The sequence below is a fragment of the Mus caroli genome, chromosome 12 (assembly GCF_900094665.2).
Source record: "Mus caroli chromosome 12, CAROLI_EIJ_v1.1, whole genome shotgun sequence".
Lineage (NCBI taxonomy): Eukaryota > Metazoa > Chordata > Mammalia > Rodentia > Muridae > Mus > Mus caroli.
In genome coordinates, this window is record NC_034581.1 from 63,951,892 (window position 1) to 63,973,882 (window position 21,991).

Consider the following 21,991-nt stretch of genomic DNA (forward strand, 5'->3'; position numbering starts at 1 on the left):
CTTACAGTTGGATCTCATGGAGGCATTTCCTCAACTGAAGCTCCTTTCTCTGTGATAACTCCAGCTGTGTCAAGTTGACACAAAACTAGCCAGTACAGTATTCTACCTATTTCTTGATTTTGATTCCAAGATCAAAAGCATGTTGTTATAAATAGGTTTGGTTCTGATGTGAGTCAACTTCTCAGAATCTAAAAATATTCTTGAACATCGACTTTGAGTGGAAATAAAATGTAAACACAAAGAATGGAAATGGTTTTTCTTGGTTCTTATGAAGGGACTGAAGAACTTGCCCATGTGTGTGTGCTTTTGTGTGTGTGTTATACATTTGCATGTGGATGCATACATGTACATGTATGTGGATGTGTCCACCAGGAGATGACATGCGCATTTGCCTCAGTTACTCTCCATCTATTTTTTTGAGACTGTGTCTCTCCATGGAGTTTACCAACGCAGCTAAGGTTGGCTAGGGAATAGGCTCTCAGGATCTGCTCCCCTCTCTTCCTCCTGGTGCCGGGAGCACAGGCATTCGGGTCTTACAGGTTCTAGGATCTGAATTCAAGTCCTTATGCTGGATCAGCACTTCCCCAACTAAACCATCTCCTTGGGAGCTTAATATATACAGATATTTCACAAGATCTCTCTGTAGTCCAAGCTTGCTTCAAACTCATGGCAGTCTTCCTCTCTCAGCCTCTGGAGTGCCGAGGTTGAAAAGAACTATTTCTTCATTTGGAAATTTGATTGCTGTTTAGATAAAATGTCAGTGACTTAGTTATAACTTCCTTCATTTCTCCAAAAATTATGTCAGGGTACAAAAACTCATGTTAAAGATCTCTTAAATTTTATTTTTTAAACAAACTTTATTATTTAAAAAAAAAAAAAAAGTCTTGCAAGTAAATACATCACACACCGAAATAAACCAGACCCAAAGTTTGGACAACTAAATGGACTTATACAGTTCGAGTTGGCAGTCAGAAGGGACGCTGTGAAGCTTCGAATTGAACTTTATGCTTTTGGTATTAAGTGTATTATATTCACTCACCTACCACCCAAACCAAAAAATTCCATGACAAATTAGAACTGGAGAGACGTGTCCGTTGGCTGCATTCAGACCTTCCTCTTCTGTGTACTTCTTTTTCTCTTTTCTTCCCTGAAAAAAAAAAGTTCATCTTCATTTTTCTAAGCACTTCTAAGAGCTAAGAAGTGTAAAACAAAACAAAACAACCAAGGTAGACAGATAGACAGACTCTGTCTCAGCAGGCTGAGACTGCTTTGCTGGAACAAAGCAGTTGAGAGGCCCTAGCCTTTCTATAGGATGAAAGCTGAGCACAGTTAGAGAGGCTGGGACATACACACACACACACACACACACACACATCGACATACACTCATATACAAACACACAGATGCACACAGATGCACATGCACACACAGCAGGAAGTTACAGCTAATTTGGGGGGGGGGTTGACTAGGAGCAGGGTGGGTTCTATTTAATACCCAGGCATACTGCTTCTGCAGATGGAGTGGAATGGTCACGACTGTGGCCATTCTCTCTGGCTAGGGGCTATTGCCCAGTACCGCCTGACTCAGTCCCTCATGACCTGAGACCGTCATCCAACAAGGTAGTATTCCACGTCTTCTGTATACCAAAGTTTCATTACTTATTCATCTGTCGATAGACAACTGGATTGATTCCAATTCTTTGCTATAATGATTAAAGCATAAATAAGTATGGGATGCAAACGTGTCTATGGTAAGATATAGCGTTCCCTGGGTATATGCTCAGGAGGGAAATTGGTGGGTCATACAGTAATTTTATTTTTAATTTTTTTGAGAAATCTCCAAGCTGACTTCTACAATGGCTGCCTTAATTTGCATCTCCACCAACAGTGAACAAAGGCTCCTTTCTCTCTTCATCCTCTCCAACATGCGTTGTCAGATTGGTTGATGGTGGCCATTCTGACTGGGGTGAGACACCATCTCAAAGTAGTTTTAATTTGCATTTCCCTGATGGCTAGGTCAATGGAACACTCTTAAAAATAGCTACTGGCCGAGTGTGTTTCTTTTTATTTTTAACTTGCCTATTTGTTGACTAGCAGTTTTATTTCCTTGGTATTTAATTTCTGCTGTTCTCCATAAATTCTGGATGAGGCGTAGCTGGTACAGATGATGTCCCGGGCTGTGGGCTGTCTGTGCCCTGCTGACCGTTTCCTTTGCTGAGCAGAAACTTGACCTTCCTGTAGACCATGTGCTGATGCTTGGGGCTAGTTCCTGTGCAGTTGGTCCTCCATTTAAAAGGTTCTATATTTCCCAGTATCTTGAAGAGTATCCTCTGTGCTTTCTTCTAGAAGTTTCAGTGTTCCCTGTTTTAAATTAGGCCTTTGATCCATTTTGGATTGGTTTGTGTGCAGATGAAAGATAACGTGTAGGGAGAAGCCCAGCTTTGGCAGCCCTGTTTGTTGAACAGGCTATCTTCTAGCCAGTGCACATTGCCTCCTTCTTTGTCAAAATGTAAGTGAACTCGGCTTTGCAGTTTTATTTCTGAGTCCTCTATTCTTTCCCATTGTTCTGTCTGTCTGATCTCACATCAGTACCAGTCTCTCTCTCTCTCTCTCTGTCACTATAGCTCTACAGTATAATTTGAGACTGGGTATTGTGACACCTCTAGTATTGTTCTTAAGCCGAGGTATTGCTTTGGCTTATTTGTGATTCCATATGAACTCTTGTATTAATCTTTCTAAACCCGTAAAAAAAAACAATATGGGCATTAAAGAGCTTTTACAATCTAGTCTATTTTCCCTATTTTTTCCTTTTACTGCTCTCGAAACCCGTAATCCACAAACACTTTAACTAAACTTTAAAAACATTTAAAACTTATTTTATCCATACAGCTATTTGTCTGAATGTATGTCTGTGCACCAAATGAATGCTTGGTGCCCCTGGAGCTTAGCAGAGGGTAGTGGTCCATGTAGGACTGGTGCTACAGCTGGTTGTGAGCTGCCGTGTAGTTGCTGGGAATTGAACTGGAGTCCTCTGGAAGAGCAGCTAGTGCTCTTAACCTCTGAGCCATCTCCCCAGCCCATTACTTAACATCACTTTTTGTTTTGTAGTCAGCTTTACAGAAGACAACTTGTTAGAAAGGGTGTCAGGGATGTAGCAATTTCCCAAACAGATAGAAGAATGAGTTGCATGTTCAAGGCTCCACGGTTTATCCTTGTCAATGGATAAAACAGGAGTGGTGGCACACACCTGGAATCCTAACACTTGTGAGGTAGAGGCAGGGAGATCAGAGGTTCAACGTCACCTTCAGCTACATGGTTGGTTTGAAGCCAGCCTGGACTTATTTTCCTTTAAGTCTTTTTTTTTTTTTCTTTTTTCAAATCACATGTGGCAGTTCATGCTAGCCCTGAGTCTAACTTTCCTCTGCCCCACCCACTCCTATCTGAAAGTGGAGGCACCCTGGGGCTGTTCTGGCTGGGACAGACAAGATTGCAGAGCATTGAGGATACCGTCTATCTTCCCGACCAGCTTTTACTCTCCTGAGATGAGGTTTGCATTCTTTGTACACAGGCCCTCCTCGAGCTCACTGGCCAGCAGCTGTCCACCCCCTCCACTGACCACACTGTACATACACCAGCTCCTTACCTGCACAGGTTGAGCCCTTCATCTCCACTCTTCTGCCTGGACTGCAGCAGAAAGTCTCACTAGCTACAGCCTTGTGCTGGGGTTCCAGGCTCTTTATATATATATAAAGTGGAAATGGTATAGGTGGAACAACATTATGAACTAACCAGTACCCCGGAGCTCTTGACTCTAGCTGCATATGTATCAAAAGATGGCCTAGTCGGCCATCACTGGAAAGAGAGGCCCATTGGACTTGCAAACTTTATATGCCCCAGGACAGGGGAATGCCAGGGCCAAAAAGTGGGAGTGGATGGATAGGGGAGTGGGGGGGGGTATGGGGGACTTTTGGGATAGCATTGGAAATGTAAATGAGGAAAATACCTAAAAAAAAAAGTGGAAATGGCTTGTAACAGCATCTTTTCTTGGCCAGATGATGCAATCATTATCTCTGAGGCTTACCACTTGGGTCTGCTAACCTAAACCTAGTCCCGGAATCTTCTAGCCTTCCTACAATCTAATCTAGGCCTAGAATGTTTTCAGCCTCTGAGACTTACTGCTGAATTAAACTCACCTTCTCTAGTTCTTTCTGAGCTCTGGCTGGTTGGTTCAATTCAGCTGTTCTGATTCAAAACTCCTCTCCAAGCTGCCTGATTCAATCTCATTTCTCTTGGCTTCTCCTGGTTCCTCTGCTTGGCCTCATAACTAACTTTGGTGACATGTTCTAATCGTCCGCTCCTTCTCATTCTCTGGCTTTCTGTCTTCACCTGTGGCTAGCATGTTCTCTCTGTGCAACTTGTCTCTGTACCCTCTCCAGGTAAAGCTGCCTCTTCTCTCTCTCTGCACTGGCCCTTAAGGAGCTCCTCTTTTCTCTCCTTGTGAGCGTTGGGTATATCCTGTTGTTCTATCAAATCTTTCTCTGATCTGCCACTATGTCTGCTATTCAACTAAACATCACTTTCAAACATGGCTGCTTCCTTCTACAAACTAACTTTACCTTCATCGTTTGAGATTAAAGTGTGTGCTAAGGGTGTGTCTGTATTCCAATCAGAGTAGCCATGTCGCTGGATTAAAATCCTTCTACAATGGCCCAGGACTATTTGTAACTATTGATAGTTTCATGGAATGACGGAAGTCTAGTCTCTTGAGGACAAGGGGCAGCAGTGGCTCTGTGATGTAGGTTACCTTCATCTGGCTTCTGTGGCAAGATTCTCTGGGATGCTAACTGTTCTTGTTAACTGAAGTATATCCGTCCAGAACATGGGTTTTGTGCTTAAAAGCTCACTCTGAGAAAGGCTCGTTGCTACACTGGGATCCCAAACTAATAAAGACTTTCTATTGGCTTAAGTTCATGTCTGAGCTGTCCTCTCTAGTGGCTATCCCCACAACACCATCAAATTTTTCTTGCAAACAATAATCACGGGGCAGTAAGATGTGTCCAAGTGCAGCTTGTCTGGAATAAGGCTGATCTGTGGAGGAATATCCACTTGCATGCTCCTGACCCCTAGGGCAAGGTGATTTCCACTGCTGGATGATCAGTTGCTCACCACAAACCTCAGCTTAGTGCAAATTGGTCATTCACATTACAGACAGATTTGCAGTGTGAGAGGTTGTGGCCAACAGTGAGAGATGTCTTCTACCCGCCAAACATGAAACTGATGCTAGATTTTCTTCTCCAGTGTCATCCAGCACGAAGTGGCTGGTGGAAATGCTGCCAATCTCTTTTTGACAGTATACACCCTGGGCAGCAGCAGGAAGGCCATTTCTCTCTCTGACTGTCTCTTGCAATGGCAGAGAGGAAGGCCCCCCTCAGCACAGCACCAAGGGCACTGGACATCTGTTGCATGGCAAAATTGTCCCAGGGAGACCTGGATGAATCTGGTCAAGAAACAGAATCTGCCTGGTGGAGCACACCTTTGATCCCAGCGCTTTAATCTCACACCCCAGACCCTTAACGCTTGTGTTTAAGCAAGCACATCTCCAGCAACTGGTGAGAGTTTCAAAGAGAAAAGGTTTTTTTGGTTGTTTTTGTTAAGTGTGTATTTTGCTCAGTGTATATTTAGCAGTCCCAAAACGAAGAGAGGAATAAAACAGACAAGATGAGCAGCACGGAGAGCCACCATTTAAATGAGGAGCCTGAAGTGTTTTCCAGACCAGCCTTATTTTATGGGCGAGGAATTGGGTTTAAATAATTCGTAATTTTCATTTGGCCTCTTAGAAACCCAGATTGTGAGTGTGGGATTCGCATTCTTTCCCCAAGGGTGGGTTATTATGGTTTAGGAACTGTCCAGGCCGGGAGCACCCGGAGGCGGGAGGACGGATGTTGGGAGGACTCAGATGCCCGAGGGCCCGACTGGGAGGATTACACAGCAGTAGGACAGCACTGCGGTGGGACCGGACGACGGGAGGCTCAGCAGCGCAGGGGGCGAGAGCGCTTCCGGAGCGTGGGGACAGTGTCCGCTGCGGACGACTTCCGGCGGCGGCATAAACAAGGCCCCGGCGGCCGGAGGCGGGGCGGGTTGCGAGTGCGAGCCCCGTCGGCCGCTCTCCCGCTCCGAGCCAGGACCCGGCCGCGGCGCGGTCCCCGCGAGACCCGCAGCGGCTGTCGGCGCGCGCTCCAGCGCTCGTCCCGGAGGCGGAGGCGCAGCGCAGGAGAGGCGGGTCGTCAGCGCTGGCTGCGCGCCGCGGTCCACCGCTCCGCTTTCCTTTGTCTCCCGCCTGCGGGGCCGGAGCGGTCTCGGTAGCCAGCGGTGCAGCCTCAAGATGGCTGATGGCAACGAGGATGCTCGAGCGGAGGACATGCCGGGCCCGGCCTTCGAGAACTACGAGGCCATGGAGCTGGCCTGCCCGGCCGAACGCAGCGGCCACGTCGCTGTCAGCGATGGGCGCCACATGTTCGTCTGGGGCGGCTACAAGGTCAGTAGGGCCGAGTGGGCACGATCGCCGCCGCGGCTCTTGCTCATTCAGGAGAGCATCTTCCCGCCCTGCCCTGGTGGACTCGGGGATCCTGGGCTATTGTCACCGCTCTCTTGAACTTATGAGTCAGCCTATCCCACGCACCCCCTACGCATTGTCTTTGGAGTGAGCGGAGCGAGGTTCTGTTATTGTGGGTAGCGTAGCGGGTGACTGTGGCCCGAGGTACGGAAAAGGGTGGGGGCGAGGGTGTGTGAGAATCACTCATATACCTTTGGGCCAGGTCGCCCGGAGCTGGGGCCAGTTAGCCGACAGACACAATATTGTCACTGTGTGAACCAAGGCCACAGGAATCGCTTGCTCAACCTCCCCGAAGGTGTAACGGTGTCATCAACACCTGTGCAGATGCCCCCACCTATCTATTGTTTGAACGCAGGGCCATTTTTCTTAACTGGTCTCAGCTGAGAAAGGATTGCTCCTCAGTAGGCCTTACTGCGAATTTTAAAGGAAAAAAATAGCCAGTGAATCCCCAGCAGCGTATGTAATTGGAGTGCAGGTCTTTGGACTTTGTGACCAAGTATCTTTTTAGTCATTTGCATTGTTTTATACCCCGAGCTGGGGAATACTGCTTAGTTACCTCTTTAAACCGCTGCTCACTGGTTCTTCTGTACTGGTTTTAGAATTCCATGATACACTCTAGTTCTTGGATTTCATCTGGTGCACACTCATTTGATCCATTTGACCTAAAACTATGAATACTATTTTAGTGTTAAAATGACGCCCCGCCCCCCTGGGAAGTCCAGTTCTCTGCGCCTGTGCTGGGAATAGTTTGCTTAAGGACTCTAATAGCTTATAGTACAGACGACCTGATCATAGGTGGCCATTTTGAGACAACTGTCCCATACCTTTGTCGGTTTAACCATTAGTTATTTTGCCAGCGTGAATTAACGCATCCTGTTGTCCCTGGCTTCCAGGGGTCAGGTATTTAGAGGTCCATGTCGAGAATTCTAGAGAGTAGAGAGCAGGTGTGTAGTGGCTATGATTATTATTATTATTATTTTATTTTTGGTTTTTCGAGACAGGGTTTCTCTGTATCACCCTGGCTGTCCTGGAATTCACTCTGTAGACCAGGCTGGCCTTGAACTCAGAAATCTGCCTGCCTCTGCCTCCCAAGTGCTGGGATTAAAGGCGTGTGCCACCAAGCCCAGCTGTGTAGTGACTATTATTAAAACATAAATTCCCACTTGGGAGGCAGAGGCAGGCGGATTTCTGAGTTTGAGGCCAGCCTGGTCTACAAAGTGAGTTCCAGGACAGCCAGGGTGACACAGAGAAACCCTGTCTCGGAAAAAAACAAAACAAAACATAAATTCCAGGGGTAGAGAGGTGACTCAGTGGTTACCAGCATTGGCCACATTTCTGGGTTGGATTCTTAGCACCCCCATGGCCACTCACAACTGTCATTTCAGTCCTAGGGGATCTCATGCCCCTCCTTTGGCCTCTCTGGGCACTGCACCCCGGGGGGGCACAGACAGGCATGCCGGCAAAACTGATAAACTTAAATAAACCTTTTCAAAATATAAATGTCCTTTGAGGAAGGTAGACCTGTTGGTCAACCACACTTTGGTCTAACGTATGTTATTCATAATTCTGTTTGTGAACACTAGCATTGAGCCATGGTGTCACTGAGTTTGGCCTTGGACTCTTTCCATATCCGGCTGTTCCCACCACCCAAGTGTTGACATGGGGATGAGACCCTTCTGTAGTGCACGGAGAAATTGTCAGAGTGGAAACTTTCTCTCTTTCTTTCTTAGGATTTATTTATTTATATGAGTACACTGTAGCTGTCTTCAGACACAGAAGAGGACATCAGATCTCATTACAGATGGTTGTGAGCCACCATGTGGTTGCTAGGATTTGAACTCAGGACCTCTGGAAGAGCAATCAGTGCTCTTAACCACTGAGCCATCTCTGCAGCCTGTGGGCATTTTCTGATGGTTGGTTTATAAGGTCCTTCCAGCAGGGAGAGGAGGAGAGCTTCATGGCTAGCTGCTCCATTACCGAACCATTAGTAGTCACTCATTTTCAGTGAAGGCCAGTTTTTATTGTATTTTGTCCCTGTGAGATAGTGGCCAGGCAGGGATGAAATAAGGCAGCCTGCACAGGAAACGGAGATTCCTGGGCTCACCCCTGCTTGCTGAGTAACCTGAGGCAAATCTTGTAATAACTCGTTGTTAAATAAGGGAATTTGAGGCCCTATGGTAAACCTGGTCTTTGTTAGAGTTAACATCTGAAGGGTTGAAGACCAGAACAAGGCCACAGCTGACTGAAGACTCAGGATTTGCACAAGCAGTTTTGCCCTCAGAATGAGTGGATGGACTGGAAGCTTGGCTCGAGCCGCCTGTTAGCGTGGGTGGGGCTGCGAGTCCTCCAAAGTCAGGTGACTGAGATCAGGGCCACGGTCTGTTCAGGAGACAGCAGCTCGCAACCAGTGCGTGTGACTCCTTTGGGGGAGGGGATTGAATGACCCTTGCTCAGGGTTGCCTAAGACCATTGGAAAACAGTTATTTACATTACACAACAGTAATAAACATACTGTTTTCATAACAGTAGCAAAATTACAGTTACAAAGTAGCAACAAAAATAATTTTATGGTTGAGGGTCACCATAACTTTTGGAACTGTATTAAAAGTGTAGCATTAGGAAGGCTGAGAGCCACTAACTCCCCAGGGGGCCCTTGTACTATTTTATTTGCAAGGGTTGTAACAAAAGTTGGACTGCAGATCTGTCTGCACTAAGATTCTTTTTTGTATGTGCCTGGGTCCTGGAGACTGCATTTAATATTTATCTGTATACAAAAATTAATTTTATATGATCAGTATCATGAATAGTATCTCAGTAAGGTAGAAAAGGAACCCAGGAAAAGCCTCTTTAGAAACATCAGTTACTGGGCCAGGGAGCTGTTGAGTGCGTAGCCCACTCGATACACAGCCCTGGTGAGCTGAGTGTGATCCCCAGACCCCTGTAAAGGTGGGAGGTTAGAAGTGACTCCACAGAGCACCGTGGCACATGTGTGTTCCATGTTACATACATACTCAACACATTAGTGCAAATTAAAAAGAAAATGTCAGTTGTTTATCTTTGTCATCTTTCTTATTCTTCATAGAGTAATCAAGTGAGAGGATTATATGACTTTTATCTGCCCAGAGAAGAACTGTGGATCTACAACATGGAGACTGGAAGATGGTAACTGGAGATTAACCTTCCAATAAGCTTGCAAAGAAAGTGGGGGTGGGGGTGGGGGGGTGTCTTTCTTTTCTGCATAGGTTTGATTGTCCTAGAACTTACTATGTAGTCCAGATTGGCCTCAAACTCACAAAGATCTCCTGTGTCTCTGTGTCTTCCTCCAGAGCACGGAGACTAAAGGCATGTGTCACATTGCCTGTTGTAATTAGGATACTAAGCTCTCTTCTCTGGAAACAGTGGTCTGGTTTAGATTAGCTGCTGAGGTTAGTACACACCAGAGACTGTCATGATCTTAGAAGCCTCTAGTCAAGGCCTGGTCAAAGTACCGCAAGGAAGGCGGCACAGAGCCGGGTTGGGGGTGCTACAGTCTGCTTGGCGTTTTGAAGAAAGAGGTTTTTAGTTTCCTTCTTAGGTTTTGCCTGGTTTATTTCATCTGCTTAAAAGAAGTTTTGAGAAAAGTCTCTAATTTAAAGTAGTATTTTCTGGATTGCATTAATAGGTGAGTGGGTGGCAACAAGCTTGCCTGCCTGATATGAGGCCCTGGGTTTGATTTTTCAACTGGGAAAAAAAGAAAAAAGATCTGTTTAAAAATAAAAATGAGGGAATGAAGAGATGGCTCAGTTGTTAAGAGCACTGACTGCTCTTCTAGAGGACCCAGGTTCAGTTCCCAGCACATACATGGTGGCTCACAACCATCTGTAACTCCAGTCACAGAGATCTGATGCCCTCTTCTCGTCTCTGAGAGCAGCAAGTATGCACCTGCAGCAGTGCCCAGACATATATATCTGGACAAAATACTCATAAAGTAAATAATAAAAAAAAAATGAAGCCGGGCGTGGTGGCGCACGCCTTTAATCCCAGCACTTGGGANGCCAGCCTGGTCTACAAAGTGAGTTCCAGGACAGCCAGGGCTATACAGAGAAACCCTGTCTCGAAAAAAACAAAAAAAAAAAAAAAAAAAAAAAATAAAAATAAAAAAAATGAGCCTGGTGTGATGGCCTGTGCCTTTAATCCCAGCACTCAGGAGGCAGAGACAGGGACTCTGTGAGTTCCAAGCCAGCCTGGACTACATAGTGAGTTCCAGGACAGTCAGGGCTACACAGAGTGACCCTGTCTTGAAAAATAACAAAACAAAACAAAAATGAACTGGTAGAATCTAAGAGGGTCTTCTGCCTGTCTAGCAGTCCAAGTCGAGGATATGTTGGGAGACTCTGGGCTTCTCAAAATTTGAGTTAGCCATCTGGGGGCGTGTAAATGTATTTCCCCATACATGAAAACTTTCCACTGTAAAAGACTTTTGTCTTTACTGTCTTACTGTTGATATTAAAGCCAGGGAGGTTTATGGAAGGTCACAACAATTTTTGTAATTATTAAATCAGTTAATATGGGCTATTTGCTAATCTTTTTTTTTTTTTAAAGAAAAATTCCCCAAAGAATTTAACACATTTCTTAAGATTAAGAATTTACAAATCAGGGCTGGTGAGATGGCTCAGTGGGTAAGAGCACCCGACTGCTCTTCCGAAGGTCCAGAGTTCAATTCCCAGCAACCACATGGTGGCTCACAACCACCCGAAATGAGGTCTGATGCCCTCTTCTGGTGTGTCTGAAGACAGCTACAGTGTATTTACATACAATAAATAAATAAATCTAAAAAAAAAAAAAAGAAGAATTTACAAATCAGCCTACTTCAAGCTAAACAAAGATGAAAGCAGTATTAGCTGATGATGTAGTCAGGACACCTGAGTGAACTCTGAGTCCTGTAACTCTCTAAAGCTGAGCATGATGGCGTATTTGTTTAATTCTAGCACTTAAGGGAGGAAGATTGGGCAGATTTCTGTGAGTTCTGGGTGAATTAATAGGAAATGTCTGTTGAATTAATGAGCACTAGGCATGGGAAGGTTTCCATTTGAGTCCGTGGCCTACTTAAAAACAGGGCCGTGAGCCGGCTCGGCAGGTAGAGGTGCTGTCCACCAAGGCCGGGTTTGCCTTCCCTGAGTCCACGTGGTAGAGGACGAGAATTTTTTGCACATGCATGCCGCGTATGTATGCTGTGACATACCTGTGCCCAAGCACACAGAAATACATAAAACAAAGACCTTCCAGTCAGATAAGATCATATAAATAAAAAGCAAATAGTTTGAGAAATGGCTCATGGAACCTGAGGGGCTTGCAGAGCGTTTTATTCCGCCTGGGGTGCGGCCATCTTCCCCTGTCTAGACAGGTGGAAGAAACTGATTCCCTGGGCTATCTTAAAGCTAGGAGAGTCCCTGGATACCATCAGCCGCCTATAAGTTAATAAGTCTTGTATTTCTTATCCTCTGGGAAACTTTATCATCTAACCTTCCTCCTTGTAGGAAGAAAATCAACACTGAAGGTGACGTTCCCCCGTCTATGTCTGGGAGCTGTGCTGTGTGCGTGGACCGGGTGCTGTACTTGTTTGGTGGGCACCATTCCAGAGGCAATACAAACAAGGTCAGTGCTGCTGAGGGTTAGGGTTCCAGGCAGTTCCTTCCTCACGTTCAACATCAGATTTATAAAGCTGGATGCTGCTGTGTCCTCTAGTTAAGAATGTACTTGATTGTGGTATAAATGTGTGTTGTAGCATCTTCTCTACTACACTGTTTACTAGGCCTTTGTAGAAGCCAATGCCAGCAGCCTTTGTGTAGTAACTTCGTAGGTGTATTTACTTGGTGCTCTCAATTACTTGATCTCCTAACCACCCTGTGGGTGGTAGGTGAGTGTTAACTAGAAAGCAGTTTCAAGGATGATTACAGACAAAGGATTTGGAGGGAAGGGTAAAGGGAAACTCAAAGCTGTCGGGTTAAATTACCATTGAAAAAGGAAGGTAAGTAGCAATGCTTTGCTTTGTCCTCGTGTTTTTTTCCAAGTAGGAAAAAAGATGTCAGGTCATTTCCGGCCAGTAAAGCCAGCTGAAGCTTCAGAAGTCCCATAGTCTGTAGGTAAACTTCTATTTAACTCACGGATTTTGCAACTTCGTGAACACTGTGTGTGCAGAGGGCAGAGTTGGAAAGGGACAGTCGGGACGCGTGGTGCAGGGCTCACATTCTGGAAGAGACCCCTAACAGAGGTGACTAAGTGACTGCAGGATAGCCTCACTGTGCTGACGAGCCTTCTGCCTTTGAAAGCGATGGTTGTTGGGTGTAGGAGGGGTAGAACAGGTGCTTACTCCATAGCAGAGCTCAGTTGAATAGGAAGTCGCTGTGTAGACCTGCAGGCAGGATCATTCAAGATGTCAGGTGCTCTGTGGTTTTGAGATCACAGAGGAGGAGCACTGTAGTGTCCTGTAAGCTGCCGACGATCCTGGCTTCCTCAGACAAGCAAACACTCATCCAGGAAGTGGACACACCCTGAAAAGGCTTAGGAGGAGTGAGGCCTGGTTCCAGGGCTGGGTAGCAGAGTGATTAATAGTTCGTAACTCGGCTTGTAACTGAAATGAGGCCCAGAAGGGAAGCAGATGTCTCAGAAGGGTGAGGTGTGTGTGTTCTGTTACCTGGATTCGAGTCCTTAGACTAATATTTAACCTTTTTTTTGTTTGTTTGTTTTTAAGATTTATTTTTATTTTATGTGTATGGGTATTTTGCTTGTGTGTGTCCTTTTGCACCATGTGTGTGCCTAGTGCTTGAGGGGCCAGAAGAAGGTATTAGATCCCCTGGAACTGTAGTTACAGACTGCTGTGAGCTCCCATGTGGGTGCTGGGGGTCAAACCCAGATCCTCTCGAAGAGCAGCCAATGCTCTAAACCACTGGGTCGTCTGCCAACTCTTGAGTATTTAACCTTTTAAGAACTGACTGATCTTTTACCTTTAGAATTAATTAGGCAGGAAGACATGTTAAGTTGAATTTGAAGAGCCTCGGGTTTTTTATTTGTTTGTTTTTTGTTTTTGAGACAGAGTTTCTCTGTATAGACCTGGCTGTCCTGGAACGTACTCTGTAGACCAGGCTGGCCTCGAACTCAGAAATCTGCTTGCCTCTGCCTCCCAAGTGCTGGGATTAAAGGCATGCGTCACCACCGCCCGGCCGCCGGTTTTTGTTTTTTTAGAACATGATCCTGCTCTCAATCAACCAATTAATTAAAAAACAGTAAAATTCAAAGCACTCATCTAAAGTTTAGGGCAGGATGGGGAGCTAGTGCTATGGTACATGTGAACATATAGCCAATTCTATTGACTTAGAAGTGTAGTTAATGAAAGCAAACGTAGCTGTACATTTTTCGTGTTACTGATTTAAGTAATTTACATTCTGTTGTAAATTCATAATCCTACCCAGACCAGTGTGGCAGCCGGTCTGCAGGCAGCCTCAGCACTGAATCAGATGGCACCTTTATGACAAAATACAGTCAAATCAAAGGCTAATACTGAGCTTTCTGTGTAACAAAACTAACTGAAATCCTTGCTTCTGACAGTTCTACATGCTGGATTCAAGGTCTGCAGACAGAGGGTTACAGTGGGAAAGGATTGACTGCCAAGGAATTCCTCCATCATCAAAGGACAAACTTGGCGTCTGGGTGTATAAAAACAAGTACGTTAGAAGCTATCGGTTTGGGCTTTTGTGCAGAATGTAGTTGCCCCATAAGTGCCCGCCCCTCCCCAGCATTATAAAAGAGCATGGAATATATTACATAGTAAATTATACTCTAGTTCATTAACTTAGTAACTGAAGGCGAATTGTCATGTTAACTCATTCCATAGGTCAAGACTCAAAACAATCCTGGGTCTAGTTTATGGATACTTAAATCTTTCATGTTTGGCTTTATATAAAACAGGTTAATATTTTTTGGAGGCTATGGATATTTACCTGAAGATAAAGTATTGGGAACTTTTGAATTTGATGAAACATCTTTTTGGGTAAGTGAAGTTTCAGAATTCCACATGGTGAATTGATATGGTGAAAAAATGTGTCCTATTTTGTTTTTACTTGCTTTCTGAAATTTTTATTTTGAAATTTTAAGTTTGTATGCATGAGTGCACTCCTACCTAGGTGCAGGTGAAACAGTGTGCATGTCAAAGTCAGAGGACCACTTGGGGGAATTAGTTCTCTCTTTCCATGATGTGGGGACTGGGGATTCAACTTAGGCCATGAGGCTTGGCAGCCAGTACCTTACCCGGGCTGAGTCATCTTACCAGCCCAGAGATAAGTTTACAGTCACTGGTAGTTGTGTTCATTTTCTTTGTTGATAAACTAGGCAAGTAAGAGTTGCATAATTTAGCCAGGCAGTGGTGGTGCATGCCTTTAATCCCAGTAGTCGGGAGGCAGGGACAGGTGGATTTCTGAGTTCGATGCCAGCCTGGTCTACAAAGTGAGTTCCAGGACAGCCAGGGCTATACAGAGAAACCCCCCCTCAAAAAACCAAAAAAAAAAAAAAAAAAAAAAAAAAGAGTTGCATAATTTGTAAAATACAGTATTTGTACAATAACGTAAATTCTTTTTTGTAGAATTCAAGTCATCCAAGAGGATGGAATGATCATGTCCATATTTTAGACACTGAAACATTTGCCTGGAGCCAGCCCATCACCACTGTGAGTCACTGAAGAGTGAAGTGTGCTTACAAGGGGGTTCACCAGAGTAGGGAGGGATCTGAAGCTGACAGTTCATTCTTGTTTTCTGAAATGAGGCTGGCTGTAGTGTTATTGCTTTCCAAGGAGTACAAACCTTAGAAATTGAAGGAATACACAGTTTGTTGTGGTACTTTCATTTGCTAGTAATTAAACTGAGCTTTAAATGAAAAGTTAAAGATTAGATTTTTTTTTCTTTTAAAGATACTATACAATGTGCCAGTCATTTTAAAACAACTTTTCTTACATACTAATTAGCTTATTCAGTAACAGTCTCAGAAATACTAAAATACTCCGTTGTAGTATCTATAAAGTAATTGAATTATTTCTATTCCCATTAGCTTCCAAATGAATGAGACTCAAACCATGATGTATTTCTTTAGCGTTGGCACAGTTACTGGGGGAGTAGCCCAGTCTCTTTTCTCACACTAGACTGTTCTTGCAGTTTGAGTACCTGGGTTAGTTCTGTTCCACAGCGCAGCCCCAGGGTTCATCTCACCTCAGCCATGTGCTCTTGGTCCATCACATGTGTTGGAGACCTTCTCCGTCTTCCTTTCTTTTCCTCCTCTCTCCTTCCCTTTCTCTTTCTTCATGGTTCCTACCTACGAGACCCCCAGCCCAGTGACTGGAACTGCCTCTCTGCTGTTCTCCCAGCAATTGACTGTAGTCACTCTATTTTAACCACTAGTTTTAAATCAGGAACTAGGGTTCCATAGCAGCACTCGGTGCATGTAAGGATCCTCTGATCAGGGGCAACCAGAACTTCAGGGCCAGTCTTTAGTATTCGAATACATAGCAGCACCAGACCAAGTCCCAACAGGTTTGACACTGTTGCTATCTAGTGCCCAAGTTTCTGACATTCTTATTCTATGATATTCAGAAAACACTGCTATTTCTCTCTGTATAAAGTTCACATTTATGAAGCTGTTTCTCTTTTTACAGGGTAAGGCACCTTCACCTCGGGCTGCCCATGCCTGTGCAACTGTTGGAAACAAGGGCTTTGTGTTTGGTGGCAGATACCGGGTGAGTATAGAGACAGGGTTTAATGGCTTGCTTGGGGCAGGTCACACGGTAACTCTTACTTGCTCTTTTTTAGGATGCTAGAATGAATGATCTTCACTATCTTAATCTGGATACGTGGGAGTGGAATGAACTGTAGGTATTACCTTAGATATCTTTTTTGTTTTGTTTTTTTTAAAGATTTATTTACTATTACAAGTACACTGTAGCTGTCTTCAGACACAACAGAAGAGGGAGTCAGATCTCATTACTGATTGTGAGCCACCATGTGGTTGCTGGGATTTGAACTCAGGACCTTCAGAAGAGCAGTCAGTGCTCTTAACTGCTGCGTCATCTCTCCAGCCCCTACCTTAGATATCTTAAGATACATTTCAGATCCCAACCCCATTCCTGATTAGTATGTAATGAATGTGCTTCAAGTTTCTGTAACTTTGGACTTAAGTAAACATGAATACTGGGGTCCTTAAGGAATTTTATTTTTATTTCTAGTTTCCCTAACTATGTGCCTGATACAGCATGTGTTCAATGTTTGCTGAAAGAAAATGTCTAAAGTTGATTCTGCCTTCAAAGAACATAGTTGAGTAGAAAATATGTAGTTAATATTGAGAGAGGCTTCTCTTTTTAGCATGTGTCTGGATGTAAGATGTGTGTGGGGCATGTTGTGTGTGTAGGTGTGTGTAGGTCCAAAGCTAACATTAGGAGGGTCTTCAGACACCATCTACTGTATCATTGAGGAAGGGATCTCTCAATTGAACCCAGGGCTCCCCAATATGGTTGCTAGCCAGCTTGCTTGGAGGAGCTCATCGTGGCCTTCTGAGAGCCAGTGAGAGCCACTGTATGCAGTGACAGGCGTGCTCCCTCCCAGTTCCTCTTGTTACTTAAGTAGGCGCTGAGGAGCTGAATGGCCGCTGCTTTATGGCAGGCACTTTCCCTGCTGAGCCACCTTGGAGACCCCAGGAATCCTTGTCAAGCCAGGTTTCTTTATCTGATATTATTTATTTATTTATTTATTTATTTGTTTGTTTGTTTGTTTGTTTGTTTATTTAAAGAAGTCCTCAGCATTTCTCGCTGGTATCTACTTTAACATAGATCTCATGTATAAGGTTGATTATGTGTGCATGTGGAGGCTAAGTATAGTCTCAGTGCTGTCCACCTTTTTTATTTTAGCTTTTTTTGTTCTTGTGACAGGATCTTACAACACAGTACAAGTTAACACGGACCTTAGTATCTAGTGCTCTCCTCAAACTTATAAAAATCTACCTCAGGAGCCTCCCAAGTGCTGGGATTCTGAGTGTAGATCTCTTTCTCCTTTTCCTTTTGAGTCATGGTCTCCTGGACTGGCATTTGCCTAGTGGGAGAGGGCAGCAGACTCTAGGGGCTCACCTCCTAGCAGTGAGATTGCAAGCATGTGTCAGACCTGCCCCCTTTTAAATAATGTGTGGATTCTGGGGATAGAACTTGGGTTCTCAAGTGCTTTGTTGACTAAGTTATCCCCCCAGACTCTAAACAGATATTATAACTCAGCTATCTGTTATTTTTAGAATTCCACAAGGTGTGTGCCCTGTTGGCAGATCCTGGCACTCACTGACACCAGTCTCTTCAGACCATCTTTTTCTCTTTGGAGGATTTACCACTGAAAAACAGCCACTAAGTGAGTCCTTTAGTCACACATCATAAGCATTAGCAGTATGCTGTGTATACTACTCACTCAAAGTCAATCCTAGCTGGATCCTTTCAGGCTAGTTTATTAATTTTGATCTGTAACACCTTATAATTGCACATATTATGACCTAAATACATTTTACCCAAAAAATGGAGCAGTTAAAAATCCCTGCTGAAACCTTGCATGTGCAGTGGCCTAACTTCCTTAACCACAGGAACTGGGAATAGGATTTGACTAACTGCTATGCTTGCTGAAGTTGTGTCCTTAAGATGAACATTCTTCATGGCCTTTTCTTTGGTTTAATCAGGTGATGCCTGGACTTACTGCATCAGTAAAAATGAATGGATTCAGTTTAATCATCCTTATGTTGAAAAACCAAGGTAGGAGCTCCATGAAAGGTAATTTCTTGGGCTGGTAAGAACTGAGGATGCTGTGGCTGGATTTTATCCAACATTCTTAGGAAAGTCTTGGTATTTATTAAGGTTTAACATCATACTTCCAAGCATTAACCAAGTGTCCGAAGCTTGCTTTCCCATTATTTATATGCTTTAAAATTTTAAGAATGTACATGGGGGGAGAGGTGTCACACCAAGAACCTCTCTTTATATTGTATATTTATATTGTATTAGCATTATTCAGGGAAGAGAAAGTAAACTTCTCCAAGGCATGTGATGTGGGAGGAGCGGGACGGGTAAGGAGGCGCCTGCCTGTGATCCCAGCCCTTAGAAGCCAGCAGCAGGAAGATCAGATCTAGGCCACCTCTGGGCTAGACACAAAAATTTGATTTTTTTTTTTCCCCCTCTTTTTTTAAGCAGATAAGAGTCATCTTAATCTCAAAAGAAATTGCTACAGGCAGGTACATACTTGGCATTGGTATTTAAGGTGAATTTAAATGTTCCAACCTCACTTTTTCATCGAAGCCTCTAGCCCAAGCATGCTGCTAAGACGTTGGCAGAGATGACTTTCCACACAGCCATCTAGCTTAGAGAGCTGTTGTCAGACACTGTGAGGCCAGCTCACCTTGCCACTCTTTAGCCCTCATAAGAATTTTTTTTTCTTAATGATTTATTTATTATATGTAAGTACACTGTAGCTGTCTTCAGATGCACCAGAAGAAGGCGTCAGATCTCATTACAGATGGTTGTGAGCCACCATGTGGTTGCTGGGATTTGAACTCAGGACCTTCAAAAGAGCAGTCTGTGCTCTTAACCAATGAGCCATCTCGCCAGCCCAAGAATTTTTTTTAATTGTTAACACGACCTAAATTGTTTGGTTAAAAGTACCTAATTATAGGGGCTTACAACTATCTGTAATGGAATCCAATTCCTTTTTCTGGTGTGTCTGAAGACAGAGCACTCATATACATAAAATAAATAAATCTTTAAAAAAAAAAAAGAGGGAGAGAGAAAGAAAACAAAAAACAAAAAAACCCTCATTATGTAGAAAACAAAAAACAAAAAAACCCTCATTATGTAGCCCTCAGTGACCTGGAACATATGTAGACCAGATTGGCCTGGGAGGAGCCGCCTGCCTCCTCCTCCACAGTACTGGGATTGAAGGTGTACACCACCAAGGCCGGCCTTAAAAGCTGCTTTTCCATGGAAGATTTGGTCTGAACTGCCTTGGAATCTCTAACTATAGCCAGCTCTACAGTGTGGTTTGAAGTGATCAGTTACACTGAACTCAAGCTTTGGTTTTCCATGCAGATTATGGCATACAGCTTGTGCGAGCGATGAAGGAGAAGTCATTGTTTTTGGTGGTTGTGCTAACAATCTGCTGGTTCATCACAGAGCTGTAAGTAACACCTTCACTGCTACTCAACATCTATTTTGAAAAATAACATTTTGTGTATGTAGGCATACATACATGTGTGCCATGGGATGAAGACAATAGTTAATTCTGTCCATCATGTGGGTCTTGGGGAATCTAATCCTTGGTGACAAGACTTTTATACATAGAGGTGAAAGTTGCTGAAGTATTTTTGCTTTTCTTTTTCGGCCTTTTGAGAGAGGGGTTTCTCTGTATAACCCTGGCTGTCCTGGAACTCACTCTGTAGACCAGGCTGGCCTTGAACTCAGAGATCTGCCTGCCTCTGCCTCCTTTAGGCATGCATTACCACATTAAAAAAAAAAACAACTTTATTTATTTAATGTATATGAGTATACTGTGGTTTTCTTCAGACACACTAAAAGAGGGCATCAGATCCCATTATAGATGGTTGTGGGCTACCACAGGGTTATTGAGAATTGGAACTCAGGACCTCTGGGAGAGCAGTCAGTGCTCTTTAACCTCTGAGCCATCTCTCCAGCTCTGCTTGTTTTAAAATTAAAAACAAAGAAAAAACCAAACCCCTTCATGTGATAGGTCTTTGGCTTTCATGTATGTCTGTGTACCATATGCATGCAGCTCTCATGGAGATCAAAACAAAGGGTATCAAATCACCCTAGAGTGAGGTTTCGGGTGATTGTAAACAGCCCCAACTGGGTGCTGGAACTGAACTCAGGTCCTTTGGAAGAGCAGCGCTCTTAACAGCCGAATTATCTCTCCAGACCCTCTTTCTGCATAGCTCAGTCCTCAGGCCTGTGCATGCTAGGTAGCACTTCACTACTGAGTGTAGTCCCAGCTCTGGTCCAGCTCTGGCCCAGTACTCCTGCCTTTGCTTCCTGAGGGAGTGTACCACAGCAGCCTGCTCTCAGCACTTGCATTTTACCTGTTCCTTCTTTTTTTCAGGCACACAGTAATGAAGTACTTATATTTTCAGTTCAACCAAAATCTCTTGTACGGTAAGTATTCGGCACCAGGTATATGACTATTTAAAGGCATTAGTCTTCATTCAAGTTAATGTGCTATCTAGTAAAATTATTTTCACTTTCCTTGTCTACTTTAGGCTAAGCTTAGAAGCAGTCATCTGCTTTAAAGAGATGCTAGCCAACTCGTGGAGCTGCCTTCCAAAACACTTACTTCACAGCGTTAATCAGAGGTTTGGTAGTAACAACACTTCTGGATCATAATAAGGCTTTGTAGATAATACTTCTGGTCTACTTGCATGGAAAACAACCCCGTATTTGTCACACAGTGTCATCCTTTGTATAATTATATGCATCGTTGTAGTTTGCAGCTTCCTGGGTTTTATGTGCATGTGAATGGCCTAGAGAACCTATTTTTGTGTCTAAAGTTTACAATAAATGTATTTAACACCACCAGTACCTGTCTATTGTTAAAGTTAAAAATTACTGTGTTGGCTTTTTTTTTTTTAACGATTTATGTATACTGAATGGTGTTTTTCCTGCATGCGTGAGGGTGTTGGATTCCCTGGAACAGGAGTTACAAGCTGCAATGTGGGTGCTGGCAACTGTACGTGGGCCCTATGGAAGAACAGCCAGTGCTCTTAACCACTGAGCCATCTGTCCAACCCCTGCATTGACTTTTTATTCCACGTTTGGGTATAACAATTTTAACATTTATCTTTTGATAATGTGGATGTAATGTAACTGTAGAAATGTGAAGATGCTCCATCTGTATGTAGCCTTTAACCTTATGTAGCTACGGCTGGTCTTGAATCAGTAATCCTCTAGCTTCCACCCCTCAAGCGTTGCAACTCAAAGTGCACTGCCACCCTGGGTGTGTACGCTGGGGCGGGCAGTGAGCCAGCCCAAGCTGCAATTAATGCACTGCTCCAACCTTCAAGTGTTGGTGTAGTCCTGGGACATGTGATGGTCATGGCTACTACCCAGTTAACTAAAAAGTGGCAGCTTATACCTCATGAACAGACAGATCACGTATGGCTTCATTCTCTATTCTCATAGGAGCCAGAAGAATACTGGTCCAGGACTCTTTAATGATAAGCCTAAAAGCCAAAAAGCACCTTTGACCCCTCCCAGACTCCAGAGTTTCTCTCTGTAGCCTTGGCTATCCTGAGCTCAAACTCACAGACATCTACCTGCCTCTGCCTCCCCAATGCT

General features: G+C 44.1%; 1 protein-coding gene across 1 annotated transcript; it reads left to right on the forward strand.

The window, feature by feature from the left end:
• The first annotated feature begins 6,072 nt into the window (after positions 1 to 6,072).
• Klhdc2 (kelch domain containing 2) lies at positions 6,073 to 21,232 on the forward strand. Its single transcript, XM_021178766.2, has 13 exons — positions 6,073 to 6,534; positions 9,695 to 9,774; positions 12,129 to 12,246; positions 14,197 to 14,312; positions 14,557 to 14,638; positions 15,227 to 15,310; positions 16,289 to 16,369; positions 16,443 to 16,501; positions 17,908 to 18,017; positions 18,337 to 18,409; positions 19,736 to 19,823; positions 20,760 to 20,812; positions 20,917 to 21,232. Exons 1-13 carry the CDS (start codon positions 6,382 to 6,384, stop codon positions 21,038 to 21,040), a joined length of 1,221 nt encoding a protein of 406 aa, XP_021034425.1. The 5' UTR covers positions 6,073 to 6,381; the 3' UTR covers positions 21,041 to 21,232.
• Positions 21,233 to 21,991: the final 759 nt, after the last annotated feature.